The sequence below is a fragment of the Dendrobates tinctorius genome, unplaced genomic scaffold, assembly GCF_039654945.1.
Source record: "Dendrobates tinctorius isolate UK_male_01 unplaced genomic scaffold, ASM3965494v1 ptg000107l, whole genome shotgun sequence".
In the NCBI taxonomy this organism is placed as follows: Eukaryota; Metazoa; Chordata; class Amphibia; order Anura; family Dendrobatidae; genus Dendrobates; species Dendrobates tinctorius.
This window is the reverse complement of record NW_027361775.1, coordinates 2,720,982-2,748,505: the sequence shown is the minus strand read 5'-3', so window position 1 is coordinate 2,748,505 and position 27,524 is coordinate 2,720,982. Positions and strand designations below refer to the sequence as shown.

Below are 27,524 nucleotides of genomic sequence, written 5' to 3'. Positions count from 1 at the left end.
TTGAGGAGCACGGCTCGGACATCACACATGTGAGTTTTCATGGTTCTTTTCACTGCAGCCTTTATTTTAATAATAGCGCTTTTTATAGTCTTATGCACTTTTGTGCATATTTAAAATGAATGATAAAGCGCTGTTAGGGTATGCTAAGTGAAATTTATGCATTAATACTTTAAAGGTGTTTTTTGAGTACAGCTAATTATTTCACCTGTGGGCTTTTTTGAGTAATTGTCCATTATTGCGATTTTTTATATAAAAGCGCTTTCATGATTAGATGCTATTTTTGCATATATTAAGACAATTCATGAAGTGTTTTTTGATATATTTAGAGACAATTATGTATGAATAGATTTCAGATGTCTTTTCATCAATATTAATTATATCTCATTGGTGGGGTGTTTTTTTGCTCACCAGCACAATTTATTCTTTATGATGTACTGTGTTTAATGATGTCCTAGCCTATTTGTTCCTTTATAAATATGGTAGGCAATTGCGTAAAAAAAATTTTTCATATGATTAAAATGTGATATTTTTTATAAAATTGCAATTTATGATTATTCTTGGTTCTTGTGTTTTTTTCTGTCTACTTTATCTCTTGTTGTGGAGATTTGAGTGACAGTTTTTGGATTTTATTGCTCTCAGATGAGGTGGCAATAATCTGGTGACAGATTTGATGAATACCAAAATGAAGAGACCATACTTACCTGTTTGGAATAACTGGTAAGAAAAGAAGGGCTGTAGTATGCGTGTTTTTTTAAATTGATATACAGAAATTGGCGAGTACTTAGTTGCTCAGTAACAAAACACAAAGGAACATGACGCCCCTTAGAAGTGGGCTTAACAGTCTGTAAAGTATGTAGCATTGTGTACTGGAATTCATATTTTAAAGTGTAACCGCCATTATAGAAAAGTTTTAATATATGAGAGGCGCTGCACAGTGCCGCTGATCGGTGGGTATGCGGGTCCAGAAACCCCCACTGATCACTTAAAATATTGCTCTTCCATGACCTGTGAGCCCTGAGTGGTGTATGGGCTTAGTTGCAAGTCTTTGGGTCTGTAAATTCACTGTCACCGAGCTGTCCACGAGAGCTGTCACAAAGCTATCATTGATCACATGAGCACTCTCTTTTTTCTCATGATGGTACTAATAGTTTCATAGCAGCATTGGGTGTGAACTCATACAAATAAGAGGTATTGTGACATCACTAGAACACTGCTAGCTTGTCACATGTGCTCAATGAAAACCTACTGACCACAGAATAATGGGGGGGCACAGAGCAGACAGTAAAAAATCTAAATGGGGATAATTGACATTTTTTCCCCTAAACTCATAAATAAGCAGAACACATGCTCTCATAATGGCGCTTACATACTAAGTAGCAATGCTCCCATGTGTGCTAAAAACATTAAAGAGCACAAAGAGAGTACTATAATAGCCTCCTGATGTGCCCTTCAACAACAAGGGAGGGTGAAACATGTTGAGGCAATGAATAAGCTATATTAGGACATGATGTAGGGACTGGATGAAAGATTTCTGCCAGTTAGTAAATGGATGTATCAGTTAGATAATGGTTTTACATGAGAGCAGTATACTATTAATGGATCGTGTGTTTTGCCAGTGAGATTGGGGATAAAGGGAAATATGTTAGTAAAAGGAATCTCGATACAGGAAAGATGTACAGTCATGGCCAAATGTATTGACACCCCTGCAATTCTGTCAGATAATACTCAGTTTCTTCCTGAAAATGATTGCAAACACAAATTCTTTGGTATTATTATCTTCATTTAATTTGTCTTAAATGAAAAAACACAAAAAGAATTGTCCTAAAGCCAAATTGGATATAATTCCACACCAAACATAACAAAGAGGGTGGACAAAAGTATTGACACTGTTCGAAAAATCATGTGATGCTTCTCTAATTTGTGTAATTAACAGCACCTATAACTTATCTGTGGCACCTAACAGGTGTTGGCAATAACTAAATCACACTTGCAGCCAGTTGACATGGATTAAAGTTGACTCAACCTCTGTCCTGTGTCCTTGTGTGTACCACATTGAGCATGGAGAAAAGAAAGAAGACCAAAGAACTGACTGAGGACTTGAGAAACCAAATTGTATGGAAGCATGAGCAATCTCAAGGCTACAAGTCCATCTCCAAAGACCAGAATGTTCCTGTGTCTACCGTGCGCAGTGTCATCAAGAAGTTTAAAGCCCATGGCACTGTGGCTAACCTCCCTAGATGTGGACGGAAAAGAAAAATTGACAAGAGATTTCAACGCAAGATTGTGTGGATGTTGGATAAAGAACCTCCACTAACATCCAAACAAGTTCAAGCTGCCCTGCAGTCCGAGAGTACAACGGTGTCAACCCGTACTATCCGTCGGCATCTGAATGAAAAGGGACTGTATGGTAGGAGACCCAGGAAGACTTCACTTCTTACCCCGAGACATAAAAAAGCCAGGCTGGAGTTTGCCAAAACTTACCTGAAAAAGCCTAAAACATTTTGGAAGAATGTTCTCTGGTCAGATGAGACAAAAGTAGAGCTTTTAGGGCAAAAGCATCAACATAGAGTTTACAGGAGAAAAAAGAGGCATTCAAAGAAAAGTACACGGTCCCTACAGTCAAACATGGCGGAGGTTCCCTGATGTTTTGGGGTTGCTTTGCTGCCTCTTGCACTGGACTGCTTGACCGTGTGCATGGCATTATGAAGTCAGAAGGCTACCAACAAATTTTGCAGCATAATTTAGGACCCAGTGTGAGAAAGCTGGGTCTACCTCAGAGGTCATGGGTCTTCCAGCAGGACAATAACCCAAAACACACTTCAAAAAGCACTAGAAAATGGTTTGAGAGAAAGCACTGGAGACTTCTAAGGTGGCCAGCAATGAGTCCAGACCTGAGTCCCATAGAACACCTGTGGAGAGATCTAAAAATGGCAGTTTGGAGAAGGCACCCTTCAAATATCAGGGACCTGGAGTAGTTTGCCAAAGAAGAATGGTCTAAAATTCCAGCAGAGCATTGTAAGAAACTCATTGATGGTTACCGGAAGCGGTTGGTCGCAGTTATTTTGGCTAAAGGTTGTGCAACCAAGTATTAGGCTGAGGGTGCCAATACTTTTGTCCTGCCCATTTTTGGAGTTTTGTGTGAAATGATCAATGTTTTGCTTTTTGCTTCATTCTCTTTTGTGTTTTTTCATTTAAGACAAATTAATTGAAGATAATAATACCAAAGAATTTGTGTTTGCAATCATTTTCAGGAAGAAACTGAATATTATCTGACAGAATTGCAGGGGTGTCAATACTTTTGGCCATGACTGTATATCTTTGTACCGTGTTAGCCAGTAGATAGAAAAATATTCAGAATTGAGAGTCCTCAGTGGTTGATACCTTTTACATCTAATGTGGTGTACTAAATGTCCAACTGGGGGTCTGTATGTGGGGGAGACAGGGCAAAAGCTTAGAACAAGGATGAATGCTCATTGTCACACAATAAGAGAAAAAAGAATGGATCTACCTGTGGCAAAACATTTTTGTATCCCTGATCACAGCAACATGGATATGGAATTACTGGTATTAAAAGGTAACTTCACATCTCAGAGAGAGAGACGTTTTTGGGAGTATAAATTTATGACGACCTTTGACACTCTCAGTGCTGGAATGAATGTGTTGCATGGATTTATGTCTTTTTACATCAATTAAGGAATTTGCTTTCAAGACCTGGTGGGGGCATCACAACACATTAGGAGACCCCAATCAGAGGACTATAAAACATCCGGGTTCCTTATCTATGTACTGGTCCAATATTTATGTTTCTCCTTCTCCCATATTGATAGTTCTGCTTCACGTCACTTGTCTTATCCATTGCATTTTTTCTGTGTTGTATTGTGCATATATATGTGATTCTTCAGATTTTGTATTAGTCTAGCCTGAAGAAGAGACCTGAGTAGCCTCGCAAGCTTACAATTTGTTACCATCTTTTCAGTTAGCCATTAAAAGGTATCAACCACTGAGGACTCTCAATTCTGAATATTTTTTTAAAAGGAATCTCCAAACTCAAAATATTAGTTTGCATTGTTTTGCTAGGTGCTATAATATAAATGGTCAAAGTGCAGTATCTCTCTAAAATCAAGTAAGGGGGATCCAGCAATTGAAAAGTATTGAGCCCTGTCTATAGGGACTCCTTATTTGGTGCATCAGGATCTTTAGATATCATAGTTTCAGAGAGGGTGCAATAACAACTTAGGGCAAGACATCTGCTACATGAATATTGAGAAAACTATGTGTCTAAATATCACTTAAAGGGATGTAAAGTGTAGTTCCCCTAAGTGAATTTGTTAGAGAGCGTTAACACATAAAGTAAGTAACAGAGCACATGGTCTTTTATTTTTATGTCATATTAATATCCACAGCATGACCCAAGTAGTGAATTAAGGCCGTGGTGGATAGAATGTATAAAGTGGAAAGGTACTGGAATTTTAATCAATTTAATAAAAGTTATACTTTATAGAATATTGAGTTCACCTCAGTCAGTAATATTTAAATAAAGAACATTTTATTCAGCAGCGAAATAGGAGATCATTTTAATATAGATGATTTACAAAGTTGCTTAACATTGCACGTAGGAAGCAATCATCAGCACTGTTCATATTGGGGCTCACAATCGGTATGTTTTTGGAGTATGGGAGAAATACATGTAAATACAGTGAGACCATACAAACCCCTTCCAGATGTTACCTTTGTTGGGATTTGAACCTAAGACCCCTGTGCTGCAAGGCTGCAGTGTAACATGTTGCCCCAAAAGACATCACATAGATGCTTTTACTGCATTCAGAAAATTTTATGCAAGTGCTGCCTAGTAGTATGAGCGAATATGCTCGGATAATGTCTTTATCGAGCATCTGGACATGCTCATATATTATGTTCGAGTCCCTGCGGCTGCATAATTTGCGGCTGTAAGCCAGCTTTAACACATGTGGGGATTCCCTAACAAACAGGCAATCCCCAGATGTGTTGAGGCTGTCTAACAGCCATGAGACATGTAGCCGTGGGGTCTCGAACATAATATATGAGCACATCCAGATGCTCAGATAAGACGTTATCCGAACACATTCGCTCATCACTACTGCCTACATGACATGGTGACACAGAGCAGCAAGAACTAGAGGCAGGGCTTAATACTTAAAAAAAATCATATTGATGACATTGGAACATATGTAAAGTGTAGAAGCCACATTTTTTGTCATCTCGTCTGTAAACGATGCCAGTAGTTGCACTACATTAGCATTTTGTGGATTAAGTGGCAGCAGTGGCTCTAGTGAGGTTTTCTGTCATTTTTATGTGTTAAAATGTAAATGCCAACATTTGTTGAACGGTGTATGATTATTGTAATAAGTATATATTTTTTCTACTGTACGCTCTGACAAATCTACAAGTTTCACTACAACAAATTATATAAAGAAAGATCTAAACCACAATTAGCACATATATGAAGTAAAGGCTTACTAAAGGGTTAGCAGGTAGAAATGATCAATCAGGAAGCTCCCAGGAGCAATGATACCATCAAACTTTATTTGCTGTGGTTCTCAACTTCTGCAATCAACCCTGAGTTGTATGGTAGAACTGCCTAATTTTACTTGTTGTGAGAGGACTTGACTTGCTGTGAGAAGACAGACTAGCTTATCCCACCACCATGGTCCGCAGTTCAGGATGTTAATGCTGACTGTACGTTGTGACACACTCTCCACCGCCTTTGGTCATATCACATACATCCAAAGGAAATGAGAGAGCTGCAACTCTTACTCTTCTTCCCATTGTAAATGTTTTGTCCTAAGGTGGGGAGAGTGAAGCTAGCATTCAGTGAATGGGTGTGATAACAATGTTACACAAACCCCGGGAGAGGGACGTGAGTATGTGTTATTGTCTTATAAGGGGAAATCATGAGGATTGAGAAGGGGTTGTCAAAGTAGTGGACAACCCCTTTAATTTCTAAATGAGTTCATTTTTTCAAAATGAAGTGGAAAAATGTTTAACTTTTAATTTGTTTTCTTTGTTCTGTTGTGAATAAAATATGGCCATATCATTGCATCCCTTGTTTTATTTACATTATAGACAGAATCCACGCTTTTCTGGCTTTGGGGTTGTAATGTTCTCCGTTTGTTGATATTCAAGTTAAGATGGAAATGTATGTATTCTAACCTTTGAACCCTGCTGTCCATGTTGTCCTGGAAAACCAGGAATTCCACGTTCACCCTAAATAAAAATAAATAAGCGTTATAAGTTATTTAATTTAAATAACTACTGCCTGAAAAAGTCTTAATCCATCAAGAAGTATGTCAACTGCTTAAAGGGACCTATAAGAGAAGTAAAATAACTTATTATGCTCACCTGCAGGGTGGTCCGGTCCGAGGGTCGTCGCTCTTCTTGGTCTGGCGTCTCCCATCTTCTTCAGATGCCGCCCCCTTGCTTTGTGTGGATCATGTGTCCCTGCATCATCCACACAGACTCCTCGACATCGCTCTCTTGCGCAGGCGGACTTCTCTGCCTTGTTGAGGGCAGAGCAAAGTACTACAGTGCACAGGTGCCGGGAAAGGTCAAAGAGCCACAGCACCACTGCAGCACTTTGCTCTGCTCTCAACAGGGCAGAGAAGCACGCCTATGCAGGAGTGCTATGCCAAGGAGTCTGTGTGGATGATGCAAGGACACGTCATCCATACGAAACAAGCAGGAGGGAGGCGATCATAAGAAGATGGGAGTTGCCAGACAAAGAAGAGTGACACCCTTCAGACTGGACCGCCCTGCAGGTGAGTATAATAAAAGTTATTTTACTTCTCTTATAGGTTGGGTTGAGTGAAGATATACAGCACTATAGAATGCTGTATATCAGCCCTGAAAGGTGTTGGCCATATCTTATATTAGCCAAAACTGATGACAGGTTCCCTTTATCGCAGCTTGAAGTGCACTAAAATAGACAAAATATCAGGCCCAGGTGGCATACATACCCTAGTACTGCATGAATTAAATGCTGTATAGTGAAAATCAGATCATTATTTCAAATATTTAAGGATTCCATGATAGCAGGGTCTATACCACAAGACTGGCAGATAGCAAATATGATGCCAATATTTAAGAAGAGGACAAAACTAAGGCTTGAAAATTTAGGCTGTTAAGTTTAACCTCTACTGTCAAAATCTTTGAGAGCTTTCTAACATGCTATCCTGGAGTTTTTCTATAAAAATAACCTCATAACCAATCATCAACATGGGTTTATGAGGGATTGGTACAGTCATGGAGGTAAGTTCCAGACTGGTCCAAGGTAACACTGGGGATGTCCTCTAACTGGACTTTTGCATTTGATACAGTGCCAGATAAAAGGATGGTACATGAAATGAGAGCAATGGGCCTAGAGTAAAATATGTGTAATTGTGTTACCAATCTACAAAGTATGGTAGGGCAGGGTGTGTGCCACACTTGAACCGAGGACCACTACCAGACCACAATCAGGTAAACCCTTGCTGCAATCTACATTCCTTCTCCCAATACAATACTTTGTAAATCATATCCCCCTTTTTCATTGCAATATATATTCTGGGCGAGCTGGTATGTTGCATAAATCATTTATATAAATGAGTACTGTCATCTCTCTACTCTATATACTGTTTACTGTTTATAGTAATTTTTAAAGGGATTAATACATTTATGCACTTTAATCACTAATTTTACCACCTTACTTTTGCTGTTGTGCCCTCTTTGAATTAATTTATATACCCTTGTGTACAAATCTTGTTTCTAATATGCTTTTATATTGAATCATTGTACTTGTGTGGGCACTCTGTTGCACACAGTGCCAATTATTGCCACACACTGTTTAATAAAGGTGTTTTACATCATAACCTTTTGTCCCATATCCATTCTTCTTAATTCATGTCTAGTGGTTTCTTTGGTATATTTGAAAACATTGCAAAATAACAAGTAGCAGTACATAACTAACTCACTATTTCACCATAATGGTCCAATGCCACAGAGGAGGAGAAGACGCCTGTTGCGTGGTTTGGTGTTGGAAGTAATAAAATACTTTACGTTATGATGCAATATTACATTAAATGATGACATTACTTTGGTCATATTGCACATAGAGTTGAGCGACTTTGGAAATAAAAGTCGGCATTGAGCGGATGACATTCATCCACTCAATGCCGACTTTTAATCCCCATTGACTTGCATTGGGGTCGGGTTTCGGATGAAACTCCGACTTTTTTTGCCCTAGTTGGACCAGTTTCATCTGAAACAAATTTTGTTTCATGAAACCCGATCTGACCAAAGTCGCTCAACTCTAATTACACATGTTGCCTAGGCAATAATTTTCACAATGATTGCACTGTCATGTAATAAAACTAGTTGAAGATGTAGAGCAGTTCATCCTGACTATTTTATGGTTGGTAAAGCATTTATTTTTTCACCTGCTGGTATGCATCCACATATGCAGTAATAGATTACATCTGGATCATTATTTTGTTCTGGCAGCAGAGAGATGAAGTATAAAATGTTCTTGTTTTAAGGAAAACACTTGAGGATACAAAATATATTTTACAAGTAATGCACTGGAAAAATATACAGTTTTTTCCAGACGGAGAGAATGCACTAGCAATAAAACTTTACTTAATCTTGTCTGTCTTGTCTAAATGATGTGAGGTATTCTGAAATTGATTAACATTTTGCCATTAGTAGAAACTTTTTTTTCAATCTGATGAAGAGCAGATAGAAAATAATAGGATGCTGAGTACTGTATGTAAGAGGAAGGTTGACACTGTCCAAAGTGCGAAACAACATATGCTATGGTTTTATTTATTTTTTAAATAGGACACAATACTAAACCTTTTCACCATCCCGTCCGGAGTTGCCCTTGAAACCTTGTATCCCACGTGGTCCCTAAAATATTTCATGAAAGTATTAGCTTCTAGAGAGGTGAAGCACGTTAGTAAATGGATTTCATTACTCATACAATTCATTCATACTTTATACGTCTTTATTTTGAAATTTTCTGTATTTTCAATATTTCCTGTTGCTGTATCAAACTGTGATCTCTCTATGGTTGTATACAGTAATAAAGGAGAACTTTTACTACAAATGCACTGCTTTTCCAGTGTATAGATTAGGTAGAAAAATCAGTAGAGATGAGCTGATCGATCCATGGAGAATCACGTTACAGTCGAAATTCCTGATATTGTCAGTCTCATGCCAAGTTTAACATTTTGAAATTCGATTAGATGCACAGCAAAAAAAAAATGTAATCAACACCATTTCACACACTGCTGAAGCCTCAGAGAGCAGGTTAACGTTATTTTATGTTGACGTGAGGTGTTCCCCATAATGCTGTAGTGATATCTTCAAGATTTTCCTACCTTGTACAGTATTGGTCAGTACTTGCTCAATCAGAGATCACCAACTTCCTGCATTGTTGTATGGCAGAGTCGTTATCTATCTCTAGAGTCCCTGGGTAAGTCTCTCCCTTCAGTAGAGTATAAGAGTTTATGGTTAGCAGGATCCTCTTTCTATTCTGTGGAGTGTAAGCTCCTATGGTCAGTGAGGTCCTCTCTCTTAGGCCTCTTTCACACATCTGTGTCTCTGGCACATTTGGTGACAGTTTTCACACGTACCGGAGAAACTGACACACATAGACGCATTCAAATGGGTCTGTGCACATATCAGTGTGTTTCAATGAACCGTGTGTCAGTGTGCAATGCACATAGACATATCCGTTTTTTACTGTCAGCATGGGCAGCAAAACATCCCTCACAGGTGCACATGGAGAACACATAATGATGTCATCCGTGTGACACGCATCGGCACTGGGGAAGAAGCGCTACTGTAAGCACTGTTCCCCAGCGCTGGGTGCTGAAGACTGCTCTGATCATTCTCCCTTGCTCTGCCAGCGATCTGCACAAGCAGAAGAGAATGAGGAGTTATATTAAAGTCAGAATGATGACAGTAGGTGAGTGCTTTGGGGGATATTATTCCCATCATCTGTTACTGCTGCCGCCAATAACAGTGACAGCAAGAGCAGATGATCGGGGAATTCCTCCCCTGCCACCTGCGATATGAAATAATTAAAAAACAGCATGAGAACCCTTCTATTCTTGATAACCAACCTTGCTGAAGCTGACAGCTCAGAGTTGCAGCCCCCAGCTGTGAGTTTTGTCTGGTTGGTTAAAGAAAATAGGGGGAACCCAAGTCAGGTTTTTCATTCATTTATTTAGTTAGATCGTAAGCGGCGGGTGAGGAATACCTTGATCATCCGCTCCTTCTGTAACTGTTATTAGTGGCAGCAGGTGTCGGATGATGGAAGTAATAATCCTAAAAGCCCCCACCTGCTGTCATCATTCTGACTTTAATATAACTCTCATCATTCTCCCCTGCTCACGCAGGGGAGAATAATGTTTATTTCCAGTATTGGAAATAAACGGACGTGTGAAACCAGCCTTATGTAGAGTGTAATCTCTTATGGTCAGCAGGGTCCTCTTTCTTTTCTGTGGAGTGTAAGCTCTTATGGTCAGCGACGTCCTCTCTATTATGTAGAGTGTAAGCTCTTGTGGTCAGCAGGGTGTTCTTTCTCTTCTGTGGAGTGTAAGCTCTTATGGTCACCAAGGTCCTCTTTCTCTTCTGTGGAGTGTAAGCTCTTATGGTCAGCGAAGTCCTATCTCTTATGTAGAGTGTAAGTCCTTATGGCCAGTGGGGTCATTTCTCTCATTTGCCTCTACAGTGTAAGCTTTCACAGTCAGGGGGTCTTCTTTATCTCTCCTCTCCTCCATGTGTATTTTCCAAGCAATTACAAGCTTTCCAGAATTGAGATTTATTTACCGCAAATCAAATTTCTGGGTAAAAATTGGCAAAGGCGGCAAATTTGAATCTTGAAAGATCCACTCATCTCTAAAAATCAATTTATGTTTGAAAGAAGCTATACAACAGCAGCACTGAGAAAAATTTGTCTGCATGTGCCATACAGCTCATCCAAAAGATAAGAAACAGAAACTAAAGGGCAGAAAAGGTACAAAGAGCCATAGACGTTTGTTACATGGAATTTCCCCTGCATAGGTCATGACTTTACATAAACTAGAAGCAATGCATAACCAATAAAAAAATTCTGTTTATTGGAAGAACAACAACTGAATATACTGTATATTGATAATATAGCAGACTTCAAAAGAAGTACATTTTTAATTAGTAATCCTTTAAAACTTTACACCATATGGTTAGTTAAATATATTTGTTTGAAAGAGGATAACATCTAAAAGACATCTTTAAAACATTTTAGTGAGAAAGCATGGTATAGGAAATACTAAATTAGCCCATAAATAATTGACATAGTTACCAGTTACATAACAGGAATGTCTCACTGAAAATTATCTTGTACTATGATGTAATTCAAATAACATGCAAAGTGTGATAACTGATTTTATGAACACAAAAAAATAAGAAACACTAAACATTATTAGCTTATGTGCATTTTATCATCCCGTCAAATAAATTAGTATTGTATTGTCACGAATATTAGGCATATATTTTACAAAAACATACCTACAGACTACATAATTGTACTAATACAATGATGTAGTATACCAGTAGGTAAAGGAAAAAGACTTTCACTATTCAGAATCTTTATCTATTAGCCAGAGAGATCAATGACAAAGAGTCATTCCCTCTGGAAACCCAAGCACATCTATGCATTTCATAGCTGGCCCTTGATATTGGTGGAATGTATAATGCTTTTTTTTCCCATGTTGTAGCATTGCAGGAAAATGGAACATTTACTGCAAGGGATCTCTCACAGCTTACATTTTACTGCTGTGATTTGGATGTTTTGGCCACTTTGTGATGTGTAACACTTAACAAACAGGGATTGTCCAAAGCATACAAGACCCTAAAAGAGGTTGTTGATTACTGGACAACTTCTTAAATGCTAAAGTGCCACTTATATATAAAAAAGCAAAACATATACCCACCTTCTGGGCCAGCACTGTTCCATTCATGTCTGAGCAGTTTCTCAGGGCAGTCACACAACATTGTTATGTCACTTGAATGTAACAGCCTTTTAGCACTGCAGCAGTCATGGGGTTACCACGACAGTGTGGAGCCAAAAGACCGCAGCATCTGATTGCTCCTACTTCAGCGCTGAGAAGAAGCACTTCTCCTTAATTTTAAATGTGCTTATTTCTTCTGGCAGAACAGGGGTTAATCGATCATGTTGTATGCAAATTGCCTCTTCAGAAAGAAAGAGGACTTTTACTCTACAGCGCCACCTATTGGTAGTAGCGATCCTACTAAAAAAAAGTCCTCTTTCTTTCTGAAGAGGCAATTTGCATATTATTTTCCCAGAGGAGCATTGCACGGCGAATAAGCCTCCTTACCTTGACAAGCCAGAGCTGGCATGTCACTCTCCGCAAGGAGAAACCTTACCTCTTAGACCTCGATCATGTTGGAAATCCCTGAGTTCACAGCTGAGCTCAGTTATCCACTCCTTTCCCCTTTATAATCTGGGCTCTGTTACAAATACTTGTCAGAGCAAGCATTTGCTGCATGGCTAAGGGAGGAAGAGGTGTTCATATGAGGAGAGTTGGAGAAGATATCTTTGACTGTTGCTTGATTTGTATGTGTGGTAATTCCCTGTCCTTCTCTATTTTGGTTTATTCCCCTACCTTCACACCCAGATGCATTCCTCTGCTATATGTGAGTGAATATTTTGCATGCTTGGAGATTTCTGTTAACCCTTGTTTGTGTTGCCTTGTTTGTCAGGTTGTTGTACTATGGTGCACAGTAGCGCCCCACTTCCCTGGGTGGGGGAAGAGAACAGACGGAGGGCTAACTCAGAAGATAAGGCAAGAGTGGAGGCACTGGCATCTTCACCTTCAAAAGTTTCCCGGGAAATAGGGCGAGCTAGGGCAACCTCTAGTGTTAGGGACAAGGAAGGAGCCCCTGGTCCCGGGTCACCCAACAGCTATGTCGTGACAGCAGGCTTGACAGTTCAGTCTGACAGAAGTGTGAAAGCTGCAGTCAATGAGCAGTTGGCTGTAGTGACATAACAATAACTAGAACATTGTTAGTCTGGGAGGCATGTGTTTTGCTTTTTTTTTTACATTTTACCAGTGGCATTTTAGCAAATGTCGGAGCCCATGCGACATGAATTATCAAATGAATGATGACTTCACTGTTTTAAAAAATCTTTTGGAAGGCCATGTTCCTTTGCCACAATGGTGAAGACAAAGGAGCTGTCTGATGACATAGGAAGTGCTATCATTAGCAAATACAAGACTTCCAAAGGGTATAAGGCCATCGCCAAAGACTTTGACATCCCAGTTTCAATAGTGTGCAATGTTATTAAAAAGTTTGCCAAGCATTGAACCATCAATAGCCTCCCTGAACATGAGGGAAAGAGGAAAATTACCAAGTGATGTCTTTGAAGGTTGGTACGAAAGGGGAAAAAACACCACGTCAAACATCGAAAGACCTGAAGGCCAATATGGAACAAGTCAAGGTTTCAACAAGTACCATACGCCGCACACTAAGCTTAGCAGAGCTTTATGGGCAAAGGCCAAGGAAGAAACTATTGCTGAAGAAGAGACATAAAAGGAACAACTGATCTTTGCCAAATCACAATCCTTCTGGCAAAATGCTCTGTGGACGGATGAAACCAAAATATAACTTTTTGACAATGCAAAGAAACAGTTTGCTTACAGAATGTAAGGCGCAAAGAAGCTTATAAGGAAAAGAGCACTCTACCAACGGTTAAGCATGGTGGAGGATCCATTGTGCTGTGGGGGTTGCTTTGCTGTGTCTGATACTGGAGGCCATGACCGTATCACAGGTATCATGAAATCAGAGAATTATCGTAAGATTTTAGAGTGAAATGTCCTACCCGGTGTAAGAAAACTTGGTTTGAGTCGAAGATCATGGATTCTCCAGCAAGACAAAAAGCACACATCTAAAAGTACACAGAAATGGTAGAAAAGTAAAAAAATGGACTGTTTAAAAATGGCCAGCAATGAGTCCTGACCTCAATCCCATGGAAAATATTTGGGGTGAGCTGATATCTGCCATTGGGGAAAAAACCCTGCAAACATTCAAGAGCGTGAAGAAACTGCAAAGGAAGAGTGGGGGAAAATACCAGCTGAGAAGTGCAAGAAGCTTATTGATTGATGAAAGAAATGTTTGGATACTTAAAAATCTCAAGGCTAAATGCACATATAAACTTTGTGGTTATAAGAACATCACATGAAAGTGGAATACCATCACCAACATATGTGCACCAATGGACAGTACAAGGACAAATTAGAAAATTAGAACAATTAACAGAGAAAAAAAAATGTCCAATAGTTTAATATATGAAATTTTTTTTTTCTTTGGAAGTGCTTTGAGCTGAAGGGTGGATTGCTGCTGAAGGGAAAAAAATTTCTTTAAATCTTCTGCCTTAGCGAGTGTGAGCGAGCTGAGTGTGACCAGAGCGTAAGTGCGAACAGTGGTAAGTGTGTGACTTGTGACTCAGTGACTTTGGATTCAGGGAGTTTCCAAGGGAGGAATTACTGAATTGTTGTTTGCATTATTTAAATACTTTAGATTTCTTTTTGCTTATCATTTCTGTCTGGTGCAATCTCCATTAGGAAATGTGCTCCATTATTGACAATGCCATCCCGATGTACATCTTGCCACATGTATGCAATCCTTGAGCAGCCGGTCGAGGGTGCATACTGCTGTGCGAGATGTGAGCATATTGTGTATTTGGAAGCCCAGGTACTGGATCTAACTGTGCAGCTGGCAACACTGTTATCCATAGACAATATGGAAAGGAGTCTGCTGCTTACTGAGCAGACGCTCAAAGGGATAGATATGGGGGTGGATGGTAGGATGGAGCTGCAGGACAGTGAGGTGGCTAGCTGGGTGACAGTAAGAAGGCGGGATAGAGGGAAGAGCACCAGGGAGGCTAATCCTGATCTGGCACACCCCAATAAGTTTGCTAAGTTAGCAGATGAGGGAAGTGTCAGAACAGGCGTAGCACTGCTGCAGCAAGGCATGTCCTCTGAAAGCCGGAGGAGTGTCTGCTCCAGTAAGGGGGGAAATAGGAGAGCAGGGCAGGCCAGACAGATGCAGGTAGTGGGGGACTCAATTATTAGGGGAACAGATAGGGCACTCTGTCTCAAAGACACGAAGCGTCAAATAGTGTGCTGCATACCTAGCGCTCGAGTTCGACACATCACTGATCGAGTTGACAGATTATTGGAAGGGGCTGGTGAGGATCCAGCAGTCATGGTGCACATTGACACAAATAACAAAGTTAGAGGTAGGTGGAAGGTCCTTAAAGATGATTTCAGGGAATTAGGCTGCAAGCTTAAAGCAAGGACCCCCAAGGTGGTATTCTCTGAAATACTGCCTGTACCACATGCCACACCAGTGAGACAATGGGAGATTAGGGAGATAAAAAAGAGGCTCAGGAATTGGTGTAGAAAGGAGGGATTTGGGTTCCTGGAGAATGCCAGAAGCCTCACCAACAAAATGGAGGAATCAGAATTAACTTTGTTGGAACATAATTATGACATGGTGGGGATATCTGAGACATGGCTGAATGAGAGCCATGACTGGGCTGTTAATTTACAGGGCTATAGTCTGTTCAGAAATGACGGTACAAATAAGGTGTTTACAAGTAAAATCATCCTTAAAACCCATCCTGCGTGATAATACATGTGAATCTAATGAAAATGTAGAGTCCCTGTGGGTGGAGATAAGAGGGGGCCAGGTGGGCCGGCGGCATTGGTCTGCCTGGTAACTTCAAAATGAGGGCGTGCGTCGCTCCACGCCTGTTCCTGCTCTCATTGGATGCTCTCCTCTTTTATACCCTCCTCCCTTTGGAAGACGCCAACCCCCTGTTGAAGGCAGACGCCGAAACGCACACCGGGGCAGGACGCATCCTGGGGACTCTTCTAGTATGCACAAGGTAATTTCTTGGAGGCTTTCTGTTTTACTGATTCAAGTATAGCAGCATATATATTTATTCGGCCATCTTTATTCTTACCTGATTCTTAGGTTGCTGCTCTCTTTCTAAATTGCTGGAATATGCACTTTACCTTTTATGTCATACCTTATATTTGCACACAGTCATCTTTAGATTGCATCCCATTTACCATATTTTACAGTGTATATATATGGCATTTTGATTATTGTCTATTTATAACAAATCTTACATCATTTATCATCATTTTACTGCCTTGGTATATTATTTTGCAACCAATGTTGTCCCTTGTGTTGTGCCCCTTTTTTCTGGTATTTGTTCCCCACCTCACTTTGTGCTATATTTCATAATAAAAATTTTCATATATTAAATTATTGGACATCATTTTCGGGTTTTTTTTTTAAGAAATGTTTGGAGGCTGTTATCAATGCCAAAGGGTGTGCATCCATTAATTAGGGGTGCCTTAATTGATGCACATGCTGTTTATTTTGTTTCTTCTTTGAAATTGCAACATGTTAATTGAAAAACACTGTTTTATTGTTATATTACTTTGGACCACTAATTAAAAAAGGATATAACTTTGGTATATTTACATTTATTTCTGAAGATATTGTACAGTCTGTGAAAAAAATGAAGGGGTTCCAATAACAATGAGCAGGACTGTACGTACAGTCAAAATTATTTCCTCATGCTATATGCTATGTGTGATAAGAGTTTGAGTTTGAAAGTCTGTGATCTGGATTTGTGATCAAGTTTTCACAATAAAAGGGGTCTATAGAATGCTTGAAACCACTTGTCACTATCACAAAATTCTGAAATTCTGAAAGCCAAAAGTGTCCATATCAATTTGATAACCAGTGTGCAAAGTGTTGTGTCATATTTCCAATAACCAAGATCTCTGAGCAATGCCTAAGAGTTTTCTTCATACAACCCTTTCATTTTGGAAATCTGATAGTTGGAGATCATAGAATTCATAGATAATTTGGATTGAATTTTGAATTGTCTCTGTCAACTACAGTATCTGCAAGAGTGGTCTAAGAAAAAGACTTTTGATCATCAATTCCAAAAAACGAAGACAAGAGACATCTTGTAGATGTCTTGGATATTTTGTTTAAACAGATTGTTGCACTGATATAAATAAATCAGATGTAAGGCATGTGTCTCATAGAAATGTACACTATTGGAGTTAAAGTTTAATTAATAAAACCTGAAAAAAATTAAAAGGAGTTTGTGAAATGAAAGAGCTGCACAAAGTGCTTATGTTTTCCATAAAAGTATAAACAGGACAATTGGCTGACCACATTGCAATAATTAAACCAGAGATACACAATGTGCACAACTCTTAAGAAGGAACAGCCATTACTCTTTTTAGTTCTCAAAAATGAATGTGGATTTACCGTCTGGTTTATTCATTTCTCATGTGGAACAGTAGCATAGCTACTGGGGTTCAGAGAGCGAACACCGTCAAATAAAGGGGCCCACTGGGAGCCACTGCCACTTCTGTGATGAGGCAGAACACAGCACAGGAGGAGAGCAGCAAAATGCCTGCTCCTGTCTGACAGAGGTTCTGCACGCTGGCTAGCACAATGGCCAGTTGCAGAGTCTCACTCCTGCAGTGTACAGTGCTGTCTGTCCTGAGGATCTTCTGCCAGGCTGCAGTTTGCTTCACTCAGTGCATGCTTTTATTGGCCCAGGGCAGGCACGCTGAGTCCTAGTGCCCACCTTCCATTTCACTCAGACTCTTCCTGTTCCTGCCTACAAACTTCCTCGGTAAGTGGGGATGGGATTTATTAGATTGATTAAATGTAGGCATGTCATGGTCACTGTGAGGTGAATGTGAGAGGATGGGGGTATTTTGGGGGCTGAGGTGGAGGAGGGGGAGCAGGGCACTGAGGGGTTAATGTGAAACGAAGGGGGTTTGTGGGGGCTGAAGTTGAGGTGGGGGGACAGGGCGCTGGGGGACTGATTATTATACTGTTTTGTTATGAGACTATATGCACTTTATTACATGTAATACAGAATATTCATAAAAACATCAAAACATGTAAAAAAGGTGGAGGACATAGCAACAGAGTCACCGCATCAAGGGTAAATAGCAATATCAACAATGCGTGCTGAATAAATATATCCATGAAATAAGTTGGTTGTGTGCAAAAATGCAGAGAGATCAAAAAAGTGCCATCAGATTGAGCCATATAAGTATGTGCCAATGATTGTTGTATAGTAAATGCAAAATTGCACAAAGAAAATAAATAAACTTCATGGAAATAGTAATTTTCAAAACACCAAACAGGGGTAACTGGTATCAAGAACCGTCTGGAAACAATTGCATGCAAGTGCAAATAACAATGTGTAAAAATATACCCCAAGGCTGGAAATAAAGAAAGGTTTGAAAGATTATGGCATATTTACCTTAATAGCATGCCCCTTGATAAAGCTACCGCGAAACGCGCGTCGGTGTCTTCCTGCCCGCTATTAAGGTAAATATGCCATAATCTTTCAAACCTTTCTTTATTTCCAGCCTTGGGGTATATTTTTACACATTGTTATTTGCACTTGCATGCAATTGTTTCCAGACGGTTCTTGATACCAGTTACCCCTGTTTGGTGTTTTGAAAATTACTATTTCCATGAAGTTTATTTATTTTCTTTGTGCAATTTTGCATTTACTATACAACAATCATTGGCACATACTTATATGGCTCAATCTGATGGCACTTTTTTGATCTCTCTGCATTTTTGCACACAACCAACTTATTTCATGGATATATTTATTCAGCACGCATTGTTGATATTGCTATTTACCCTTGATGCGGTGACTCTGTTGCTATGTCCTCTACCCTTTTTACATGTTTTGATGTTTCTATGAATATTTTGCAATAAAGATATATAATTTTAGACTTAGCTTCTGTTCATTTTGGATGTATTTATTATTTGAAGCATTTTGGTCTCCTAGGTGATTTTGTTTTTGATTATTACATGTAATAGTTGCTGTCTGGGAGGCTGGAGATGGAGAGGTAGGGGGCTTTTTATACTTATCAGCAGGGTCTTTTACATGAATTAGTAAAACAAGCCCCCACATAGTAACCATGAGCTGCATCACATTTAAAGCACCTCTCCAGTACTTATTTTTTAATTTCACCACCGGAGTGGCGCTTTAAATCCAAGTCCCCTGCCTAATACTCACTTTCCGGCATTTTCATCTGTTTATGCCGCTGGTCCGGTCCATCTCCTGCAGTTTGTGACCTGTCTATTGCTCCAGTGTTTCATGTAGTGGCGCGGAGGTTACTAATCAATGTGAGTCTCTGAGAGCCTCATTCTGGCCTCTTTCTGGCTCTCATAGACTTGCACATGACTTTTTCTGGCTCTCATAGATTACGATTGTGATGTAGCTTCTAACTTATGGTCAGTCAGAAGCTACTGTTACATGATGGCGTATCGCAACTGGAGCGGTGCCAAAGAAACAAGAATACAACAGAGGATTAGAATATGACCGGGGCAGGGAACTTGCGCTTAAATCACCATTCCAGTCCTGCTGCATGAGCCCCCAATATCACTGACATTTTCAGGCGGTCATGGACTCCATATTTGCAATGTGCATATGTCCACTAGAAAGGTTCAGCTTCTCTCAATAGAAGAGAATTGAGAGAAGCCGAAAGAGTAGTCACATGACTGCCTGCTGACATCAGTGATGCTGGGGCCATGATTACTGTACATGGGGGGACTCAGGATACATTATTAAATGTTAAGTGATCATTTAAGAAGCATTATTGTTTATAGGGGCACAAGTAGTGTAGGTACCGGGTGGTAGAGGGTGCTGAGAAAGGCTGTCAGTCAGGGCTAGGGATGCAGATACAGCTGCCACTCTCTAAACAGAGCAGTAACTGAAAACGTGACGGCGCCACCCGTATGACTGGAAGAGCGAGGCTACCAGGAGGAATAAAGTTAGTTTCCTCCTGGCAGTAAGGCTCTCAGTGCAGGCACCACACAGTTTCAGAACACTATTAACTATTGTTCTGTGTTTTGGAGGAGCAGTGAGGACATCATTCTATGTATAGTGGAACTCTGGGGGACATTATACTGCATCTACAGATGCTGTGGGCCCATCATACTGTGCGTAGGGAGCTGAGGGGTGTACAAGGGATCTGTTGGCCCATTATACTATCTACAGGGGAACTGTAGGGGTCAACATACTGTATGTATGGTAGCTGTGGGCCCATCATACTGTGTATAAGGGGGCTGTTGGCCCATTATAGTGTATATGGGGAGCTCTGTGGGGCATTATACTTTCTATAGTGGAGCTCTGTCAGCATTATACTATGCATAGGGGAGCTGTGGTCTCATCATACTGTGTATTGGGGAGCAGCGGAGACATCATACAGTGAATAGGGGAGTTGTTGGATGATCATACTGTGTATAGGGGAGCTGTGGGGGTATTATACTGTGTATAAGGAAGCTGTGGGTCCGCCATATAGTGGCGTTGTACATGGGGGAACTTAGGGGACATTATTAAATGTTAAGTGGGCACTTAAGCATTATTGCTCTAGGGGCACTCAAATTATTGTGACAATCAAAGTTGCATAAGGGGTATTATTACTTTCTAGGGAAAAAATGTAGAGGGCACTAGCACAGGGCATTAATATTTTCTTGGGGACAATTTTACTATCTAGAGAGCACAAAAGAGTCATTATTACCATATAAGGGCCACAGTGGTGGCAGTTCTATGTCGGATGGTAAGAGGAGCTGTTATTGTACAACACAACAGGTACACTAGCACATATACAGCAGCAGCGGCTCAGCATTGGGATGTCAGCAGCATGAGAATTTTGTGCAGGTTGGGGATAAATGGGGATGGTGCTGGAAATGTGAGAAGCTAAATGTATCTTTGCTGTAATCTCTGCAGATGAGTTCTGGCTGGAGAAGTTGTCATGACAGTCTGGGTCAGATGGAAAAGATGGGAAAAGTGAACAATTCCATAAGCAAAAACATCAGCTGTAAGTCACTATCTGTAACTGTACTGTAATCTCTTATATGGACTGCAGGACTAGTATTTTCCTCTGTAAGGTCACCATACGACATTAATATCAGTGTTCATTTTTGCACATAGATTTATTTTCTATCACGGCGTGGTCATCTGCTGAAGTTTCCATATACTCAAAATGAGGGTGTGTTACTATATCTGTAGTCAGAGTTACCTGGTTAACGGCCCACTCAGATGTTTCGCCTCCCCAATCTGAAACCCTAGCTGCGCCTCTGATGTGGAGTAGAGTTGTCGGTCAAATTCAAAAGTCGGTGACTTTCGCTGAAGTCGGGTTTCATGAAATGAAACCCGACCATAGCGTGAGGTCCGCCACGAGGTCGGCGACCCAAGTGCCAAAGTCGCGTTTCAAATCATGCTTCCAGCACCCTTTTTCAGCCAATGATGGAGGACGCGCACTGTGGGCAACGCGATGACATACGCATCGGTCACCACCATCTTTGAGAAGGGCATGCAAGTGATTGGCTGGCTTTGTGTGGCATTACAGGGGATATAAAAGGGCGTGCACACCGACCGCCATCTTACTTCTGCCGATCTTAGCATTAGGGAGAGGTTGCTGCTGCTGATTCAGAATAAATGAGAGCGTTAGGCAGGGAAGAACCAAAAACTGCTTCTGCTTTTAGCAATTTCCACTGTACAACACAACAGTTTGTGTGCAGTGACAGGGGAGGCTATATTTTTTTGCATCAGCTCTGTTGGTTATTAGGCTGCCTTATAAGGCTCCCTGATAGCTGCCTTGCTGTTTGCACACTGCTGTGCAAACTGTTTTTTTAAAAGCAAAAATACTTTTCTTCCTCTTTTCTGCACAGTTACCAAGCATTCATTTTTCCACACTTTTGTGTGCAGCAGTCCTGCTTATTAGGCTGCCTGCGTCCATACTTGGACAGAGAGCATCATTGTCAGCGTCCTCAAATCTCTAGTGAGATTCAAATTCTCACCAATACTATATACACCCTCCACCTTGTCATACACCATCCAATTTCAGCCTGCTACATTGAGATGTAATCTCTACTGGGCCAGAGACCAATAGTTCAGCGTCCTCAAATCTCTAGTGAGATTCAAATTCTCACCAATACTATATACACCCTCCACCTTGTCATACACCTGTGACACCCCAGAGTCTGGTTGTCACAGTGACATTGCCTCCCTCTAAGGGGTAAAGTCATGCTTGCAGGCAGAAAGGGACCCCATGCCAGGCAGCATATATTTAATCACAATTTCCTGCTGCAAGTCAGAAAAGGGAGATGCCTTATAAATTCTGGCCAGCAGAGGGGGTTGGTGAGTCAGCTAGAAGTCAGCTGAGGGAGTTGTCATGGAAACGAAACAGCTGTGAGAAAAAATGACAGTTAAACGTGAGGACGTGAGGTAAAAGGATCTTTCTGGAGGATCCTGTCAGTTCAAGACAGGCAGCTGATCTGACAAGAGAAAAAGGACAAGAGCAGAGATAAGAGGCTCTGGGAAAGCTAAAATACTGCATATACAGTCATATGTTAAAGTTTGGGCACCCCTATTAATGTTAACCTTTTTTCTTTATAACAATTTTGGTTTTTGCAACAGCTATTTCAGTTTCATATATCTAATAACTGATGGATTCAGTTATATTTCTGGATTCAAATGAGGTTTATTGTACTAACAGAAAATGTTCAATCTACAATTAAACAAAATTTGACCGGTGCAAAAGTATGGGCACCTTAACATAAACGTGACATTAATATTTCGTAGATCCTCCTTTTGCAAAAATAACAGCCTCTAGTCGCTTCCTGTAGCTATTAATGAGTTCCTGGATCCTGTATGAAGGTATTTGTGACCATTCCTGTTTACAAAACAATTCCAGTTCAGTTAAGTTTGATGGTTGCCGAGCATGGACAGCCCGCTTCAAATCATCCCACAGATGTTCAATGATATTCAGGTCTGGGGACTGGGATGGCCATTCCAGAACATTGTAATTGTTCCTCTGCATGAATGCCTGAGTAGATTTGGAGCGGTGTTTTGGATCATTGTCTTGCTGAAATATCCATCCCCTGCATAACTTCAACTTCGTCACTGATTCTTGCACATTATTGTCAAGAATCTGCTGATACTGAGTTGAATCCATGCGACCCTCAACTTTAACAAGATTCCCGGTGCCGGCATTGGCCACACAGCCCCAAAGCATGATGGAACCTCCATCAAATTTTACTGTGGGCAGCAAGTGTTTTTCTTGGAATGCTGTGTTTTTTAGCCTCCATGCATAACGCCTTTTTGTATGACCAAACAACTCAATCTTTGTTTCATCAGTCCACGGGACCTTCTTCAAAAATGTAACTGGCTTGTCCAAATGTGCTTTTGCATACCTCAGGCGACTCTGTTTGTGGCGTGCTTGCAGAAACGGCTTCTTTCGCATCACTCTTGCATACAGCTTCTCCTTGTGCAAAGTGCGCTGTATTGTTGACCGATGCACAGTGACACCATCTGCAGCAAGATGATGCTGCAGGTCTTTGGAGGTGGTCTGTGGATTGTCCTTGACTGTTCTCACCATTCTTCTTCTCTGCCTTTCTGATATTTTTCTTGGCCTGCCACTTCTGGGCTTAACAAGAACTGTACCTGTGTTCTTCCATTTCCTTACTATGTTCCTCACAGTGGAAACTGACAAGTTAAATCTCTGAGACAACTTTTTGTATCCTTCCCCTGAAAAGCTATGTTAAATAATCTTTATTTTCAGATTATTTGAGAGTTGCTTTGAGGAGCCCATGATGCCACTCTTCATAGGAGAATCAAATAGGAGAACTACTTGCAAGTGGCCACCTTAAATACCTTTTCTCATGATTTGATACACCTGGCTATGAAGTTCAAAGCTCAATGAGGTTACAAAACCAATTTAGTGCTTCAGGAAGTCAGTATAAAGTAGTTAGGAGTGTTCAAATCAAGAAAATGATAAGGGTGCCCATACTTTTGCACTGGTCAAATTTTGTTTAAATGCAGATTGCACATTTTCTGTTAGTACAATAAACCTCTTTTGAATCCAGAATATAACTGAGTCCATCAGTTATTAGATATATGAAACTGAAATAGCTGTTGCAAAAACCAAAATTGTTATAAAGAAAAAAGGTTAACATTAATAGGGGTGCCCAAACTTTAACATATGACTGTAGCAGACCCGAGTGAAGCGCTAATAAGGAGAAAAGGGACGTCGGAGACCTGGGCGGACAGGAGCTGTATGTCCTGCCGCCGAATCTGAAATTACAGGGGACTGTAAATTCCTGTGCACATTGATCACCTGAGGGCACGGCAGCGGATAAGGAGCCCGGGGCCGACGGTGAAGTGAACAGTACCTGTGGAATATGCTCACGCTGACAGCTGTACAGGTTAGTGAAACCATCACGAATAAAGAGTCGCAGCATAGTTATATACAGCGGAGACCCACACACATAGCGCAGAAAGGAAGGTCCTAAATCCCCACTTAGCAAGGTGGATCCCCTGAGTGCCTCCAGGCGAGCCGGACTCATTCCATCATCTGTATGTGGTACTCCAGACTACAACCAATTACCAGTAAAAGGTAAAGAAACTGCACCTCTCTGTGTCTTTCTCTTATTTCTCTGCACCCCAACGTTCACAGCCATTTTTACTATTTATTTAACATCTTTGCCCTGGGACTACAGCCCTACCTGTGGAGGGCTACAACATCATAGCTGCGCCCAACATCCATCCCAGAGAAGCAACACCGCAGCGCTGGTCACCTCTGACCAGAATACCACAGGTGGCGTCACGTATTTCACCATCTAATAAATTTAATCTTCATTTTTACCACATAAATACCACACAACTTTCCCCTATTTTTATTACTGCACGCCTCTGGGCCACAGACCGGGTCATCGCCGCCGCCGTGACACCATCTCCCATGGAAGTCGACGGGCCCAGTACCGGGTACACCCAGGCCCCGCGGGGTGCTCCACACCATCCAATTTCAGCCTGTTACATTGAGGTGTAATCTCTACTGGGCCTGAGACAATAGTGCAGCGTCCTCAAATCTCTAGTGAGATTCAAATTCTCACCAATACTATATAAACCTTCTACCTTGTTTTACAGTACCATATAGCTGGTGGTATTTTGGGTACATTTTCACAAAAATGAGGAAGTATGGTGGAAGAGGCCATGGAAGTGGGTGGGGGTTTCCAGCTGGTCCTGATGGTGGTGGTGTTGGTGTTGCATCTGTTGGTAGTGGCAAAAGCATAATAGCACCTAAGGCAGTAGGTGTTGAGCCTGCGTCATCGTCTGGCTCCACAAGGCCCCGAAGGCTCCCTTTTCTGGGAGTAGGTAAACCGTTTTTAAAGCCAGAGCTTCAGGAACAAGTTTTGACTTACATTGCTGACACAGCCTCCAGCTCTCTCGCCTCCTCTTCTGAAGTTTCAAAAAATAAAAGCACTGAGTCGTCAGTGGAGGCTCCTGGTCAGGAACAACACCTTTCCTTGTGTCCTTCACCCCTACCAAAAGTGAAGGATGCGGCAGGCCACACTACAGATTACTCCATGGAGCTGTTTTCACATACCATGCCTGGGTTATCAAGTCAAATCGTGAATTCCCCAGTCCAAGATGAATCTGACATGGAGTGCACTGATGCACAGTCACTGCTAGATTTTTCTGCTGGTACATTCACTCAGAGCACTAAATTGTCCTCGCAGTGTACTGAGGCAGAATCAGACCCTGATGAAACTCAGGTGCCCCTTCCCGCATACTATACCACCTTACACGGTGACACAGAGGAAGGTGCACATGAAATTGAAGAGGAGGTGATGGATGACCCAGTTGTTGACCCAGATTGGCATCCATTGGGGGAAGATGGTGCCACTGCCAATAGCTCAGAAGAGGAGGAGGAGGATCCGCGGCAGGCAACAACATTGCAACAGTTGTTATCTGGCAGGACCGTAGCAGTCCAAAAACGGGTTACAAAAACCAAAAGAGTTGCAGGACAGCTTGACCAGACGGTCAAATTAGCACAGTGTGCAAGGCCTCAAAATGTCTTCCATAGAAGGAAGAGTGCAGTGTGGCACTTTTTTGAACAAAATCCTAATGATCAAGCAAAAGTTGTCTGTAAGAAGTGCGCAAACACCTTTAGCCGAGGGAAAAATCTGAGAAATTTGAATACCAGTTGCGTGCTTAGACATTAAACCACCATGCACTTGCAAGCATGGACGGACTACCAAACCTCACATACCACAGTGCACCTGCTCCGAATGAAGGTAGTCAGCAACGCTACATCGCATCCCCCACTGTAAGCCCACCAGTTAGCACACCACCAGCAGCAAATGTCGAGGTGTCGTCGCAAGGGCAAATTAGTCATTGAATCACAATGTTATTCCTACGAAAGACTGAATCTAGGCCATCAGCAACACCACCAACACCATCACCATCACCAACCCTCTCTCAGTCTGCCATGTCCACCGCTAGTTCCACCATATGCAGCTCTCAAGTCCAGCTCACCCTACCAGAGACTCTGAGTAGGACAAGAAAGTACTCATCCTCTCATCCGCGTACACTGGCTTTGAACGCCCACATTGCCAAACTAATCTCGTTAGAGATGATGCCCTAACAGTTGGTTGAAAGCAAAGCTTTCTGCGAGCTCATGGCCTACGCAGTACCACGCTATGACCTACCCAGTCAGCACTTCTTTTCGTGAAAAGCCATCCCAGCCCTCCACGTGCATGTGAAAGACCGCATTGTCCATGCACTCAAGCAATCAGTGAGTGGAAAGGTGCACCTCACAACAGATGCATGGTCCAGTCGGCATGGCCAGGGCTGTTACGTGTCCATCACTGCGCACTGGGTTAATGTGGTGGATGCAGGGTCCACAGGGGACAGTGGCGGTGGGACCGTGCTACCTAGCCCACGGTATAGGAAACAGTTGTCTGTAGGCGTTCGAACCTCCTCCTCCTCCTCCAGAAGCGAAATCTCCTCCACAGAGCGCAGTCGCACGAGCACTCCATCCGCAGCTGCCAGTGTTGCACACGAGGTGTCCCACTATCGAACAGTTAGTGGTAAGCGTCAGCAAGCTGTGTTGAAGATGATGTGTTTGGGCAACAACAGACACATCGCGGAGATACTGGCCGACTACTTGCAAACTGAGTCATGGCTGGGCAGTCTGCATCTTGAGGCAGGCAAGGTAAAGCTGGCTCACACCTTGATCCTGGTGGTGCAGTGCTTCCTCAATAATTATCTGGAGTTAACAGCCCTGCTCCATAAGATGCGAAGACTTTGTTCGCACATCTGCCGGTCGCCCGTACTCTCCAGTCGTATGCAGAAGCTGCAGCGATTGCTCCACCTTCCCAAGCAACGCCTAATTATCAACGTTGCAACAAGGTGGGACTCCACCCTGCACATGGTTCAGAGGCTGTGCAAACAGAGGCAGGCTGTAATTCATTTTTGGGAGGATACATGGTCAGGCAGTTTGCGGGCAGACATGGAGTTGTCTGGTGTGCAGTGGTCGAAGCAGAAAGACCTCTGTAAAGTCCTTCAGTGTTTTGAGGAA

At 41.6% G+C, this 27,524-nt stretch overlaps 1 protein-coding gene across 1 annotated transcript in view; it reads right to left on the bottom strand.

Moving 5' to 3' along the window:
- Positions 1-27,524, bottom strand: part of COL21A1 (collagen type XXI alpha 1 chain) — a 526,378-nt gene that overhangs the window by 165,753 nt on the left and 333,101 nt on the right. The window contains exons 12-13 of the mRNA XM_073589133.1: positions 8,866-8,919; positions 6,190-6,243 (exon numbers count right to left, since the gene is read on the bottom strand). Of these exons, the coding sequence (XP_073445234.1) occupies positions 6,190-6,243; positions 8,866-8,919 (108 nt within the window). The remainder of the gene's footprint in view (positions 1-6,189; positions 6,244-8,865; positions 8,920-27,524) is intronic.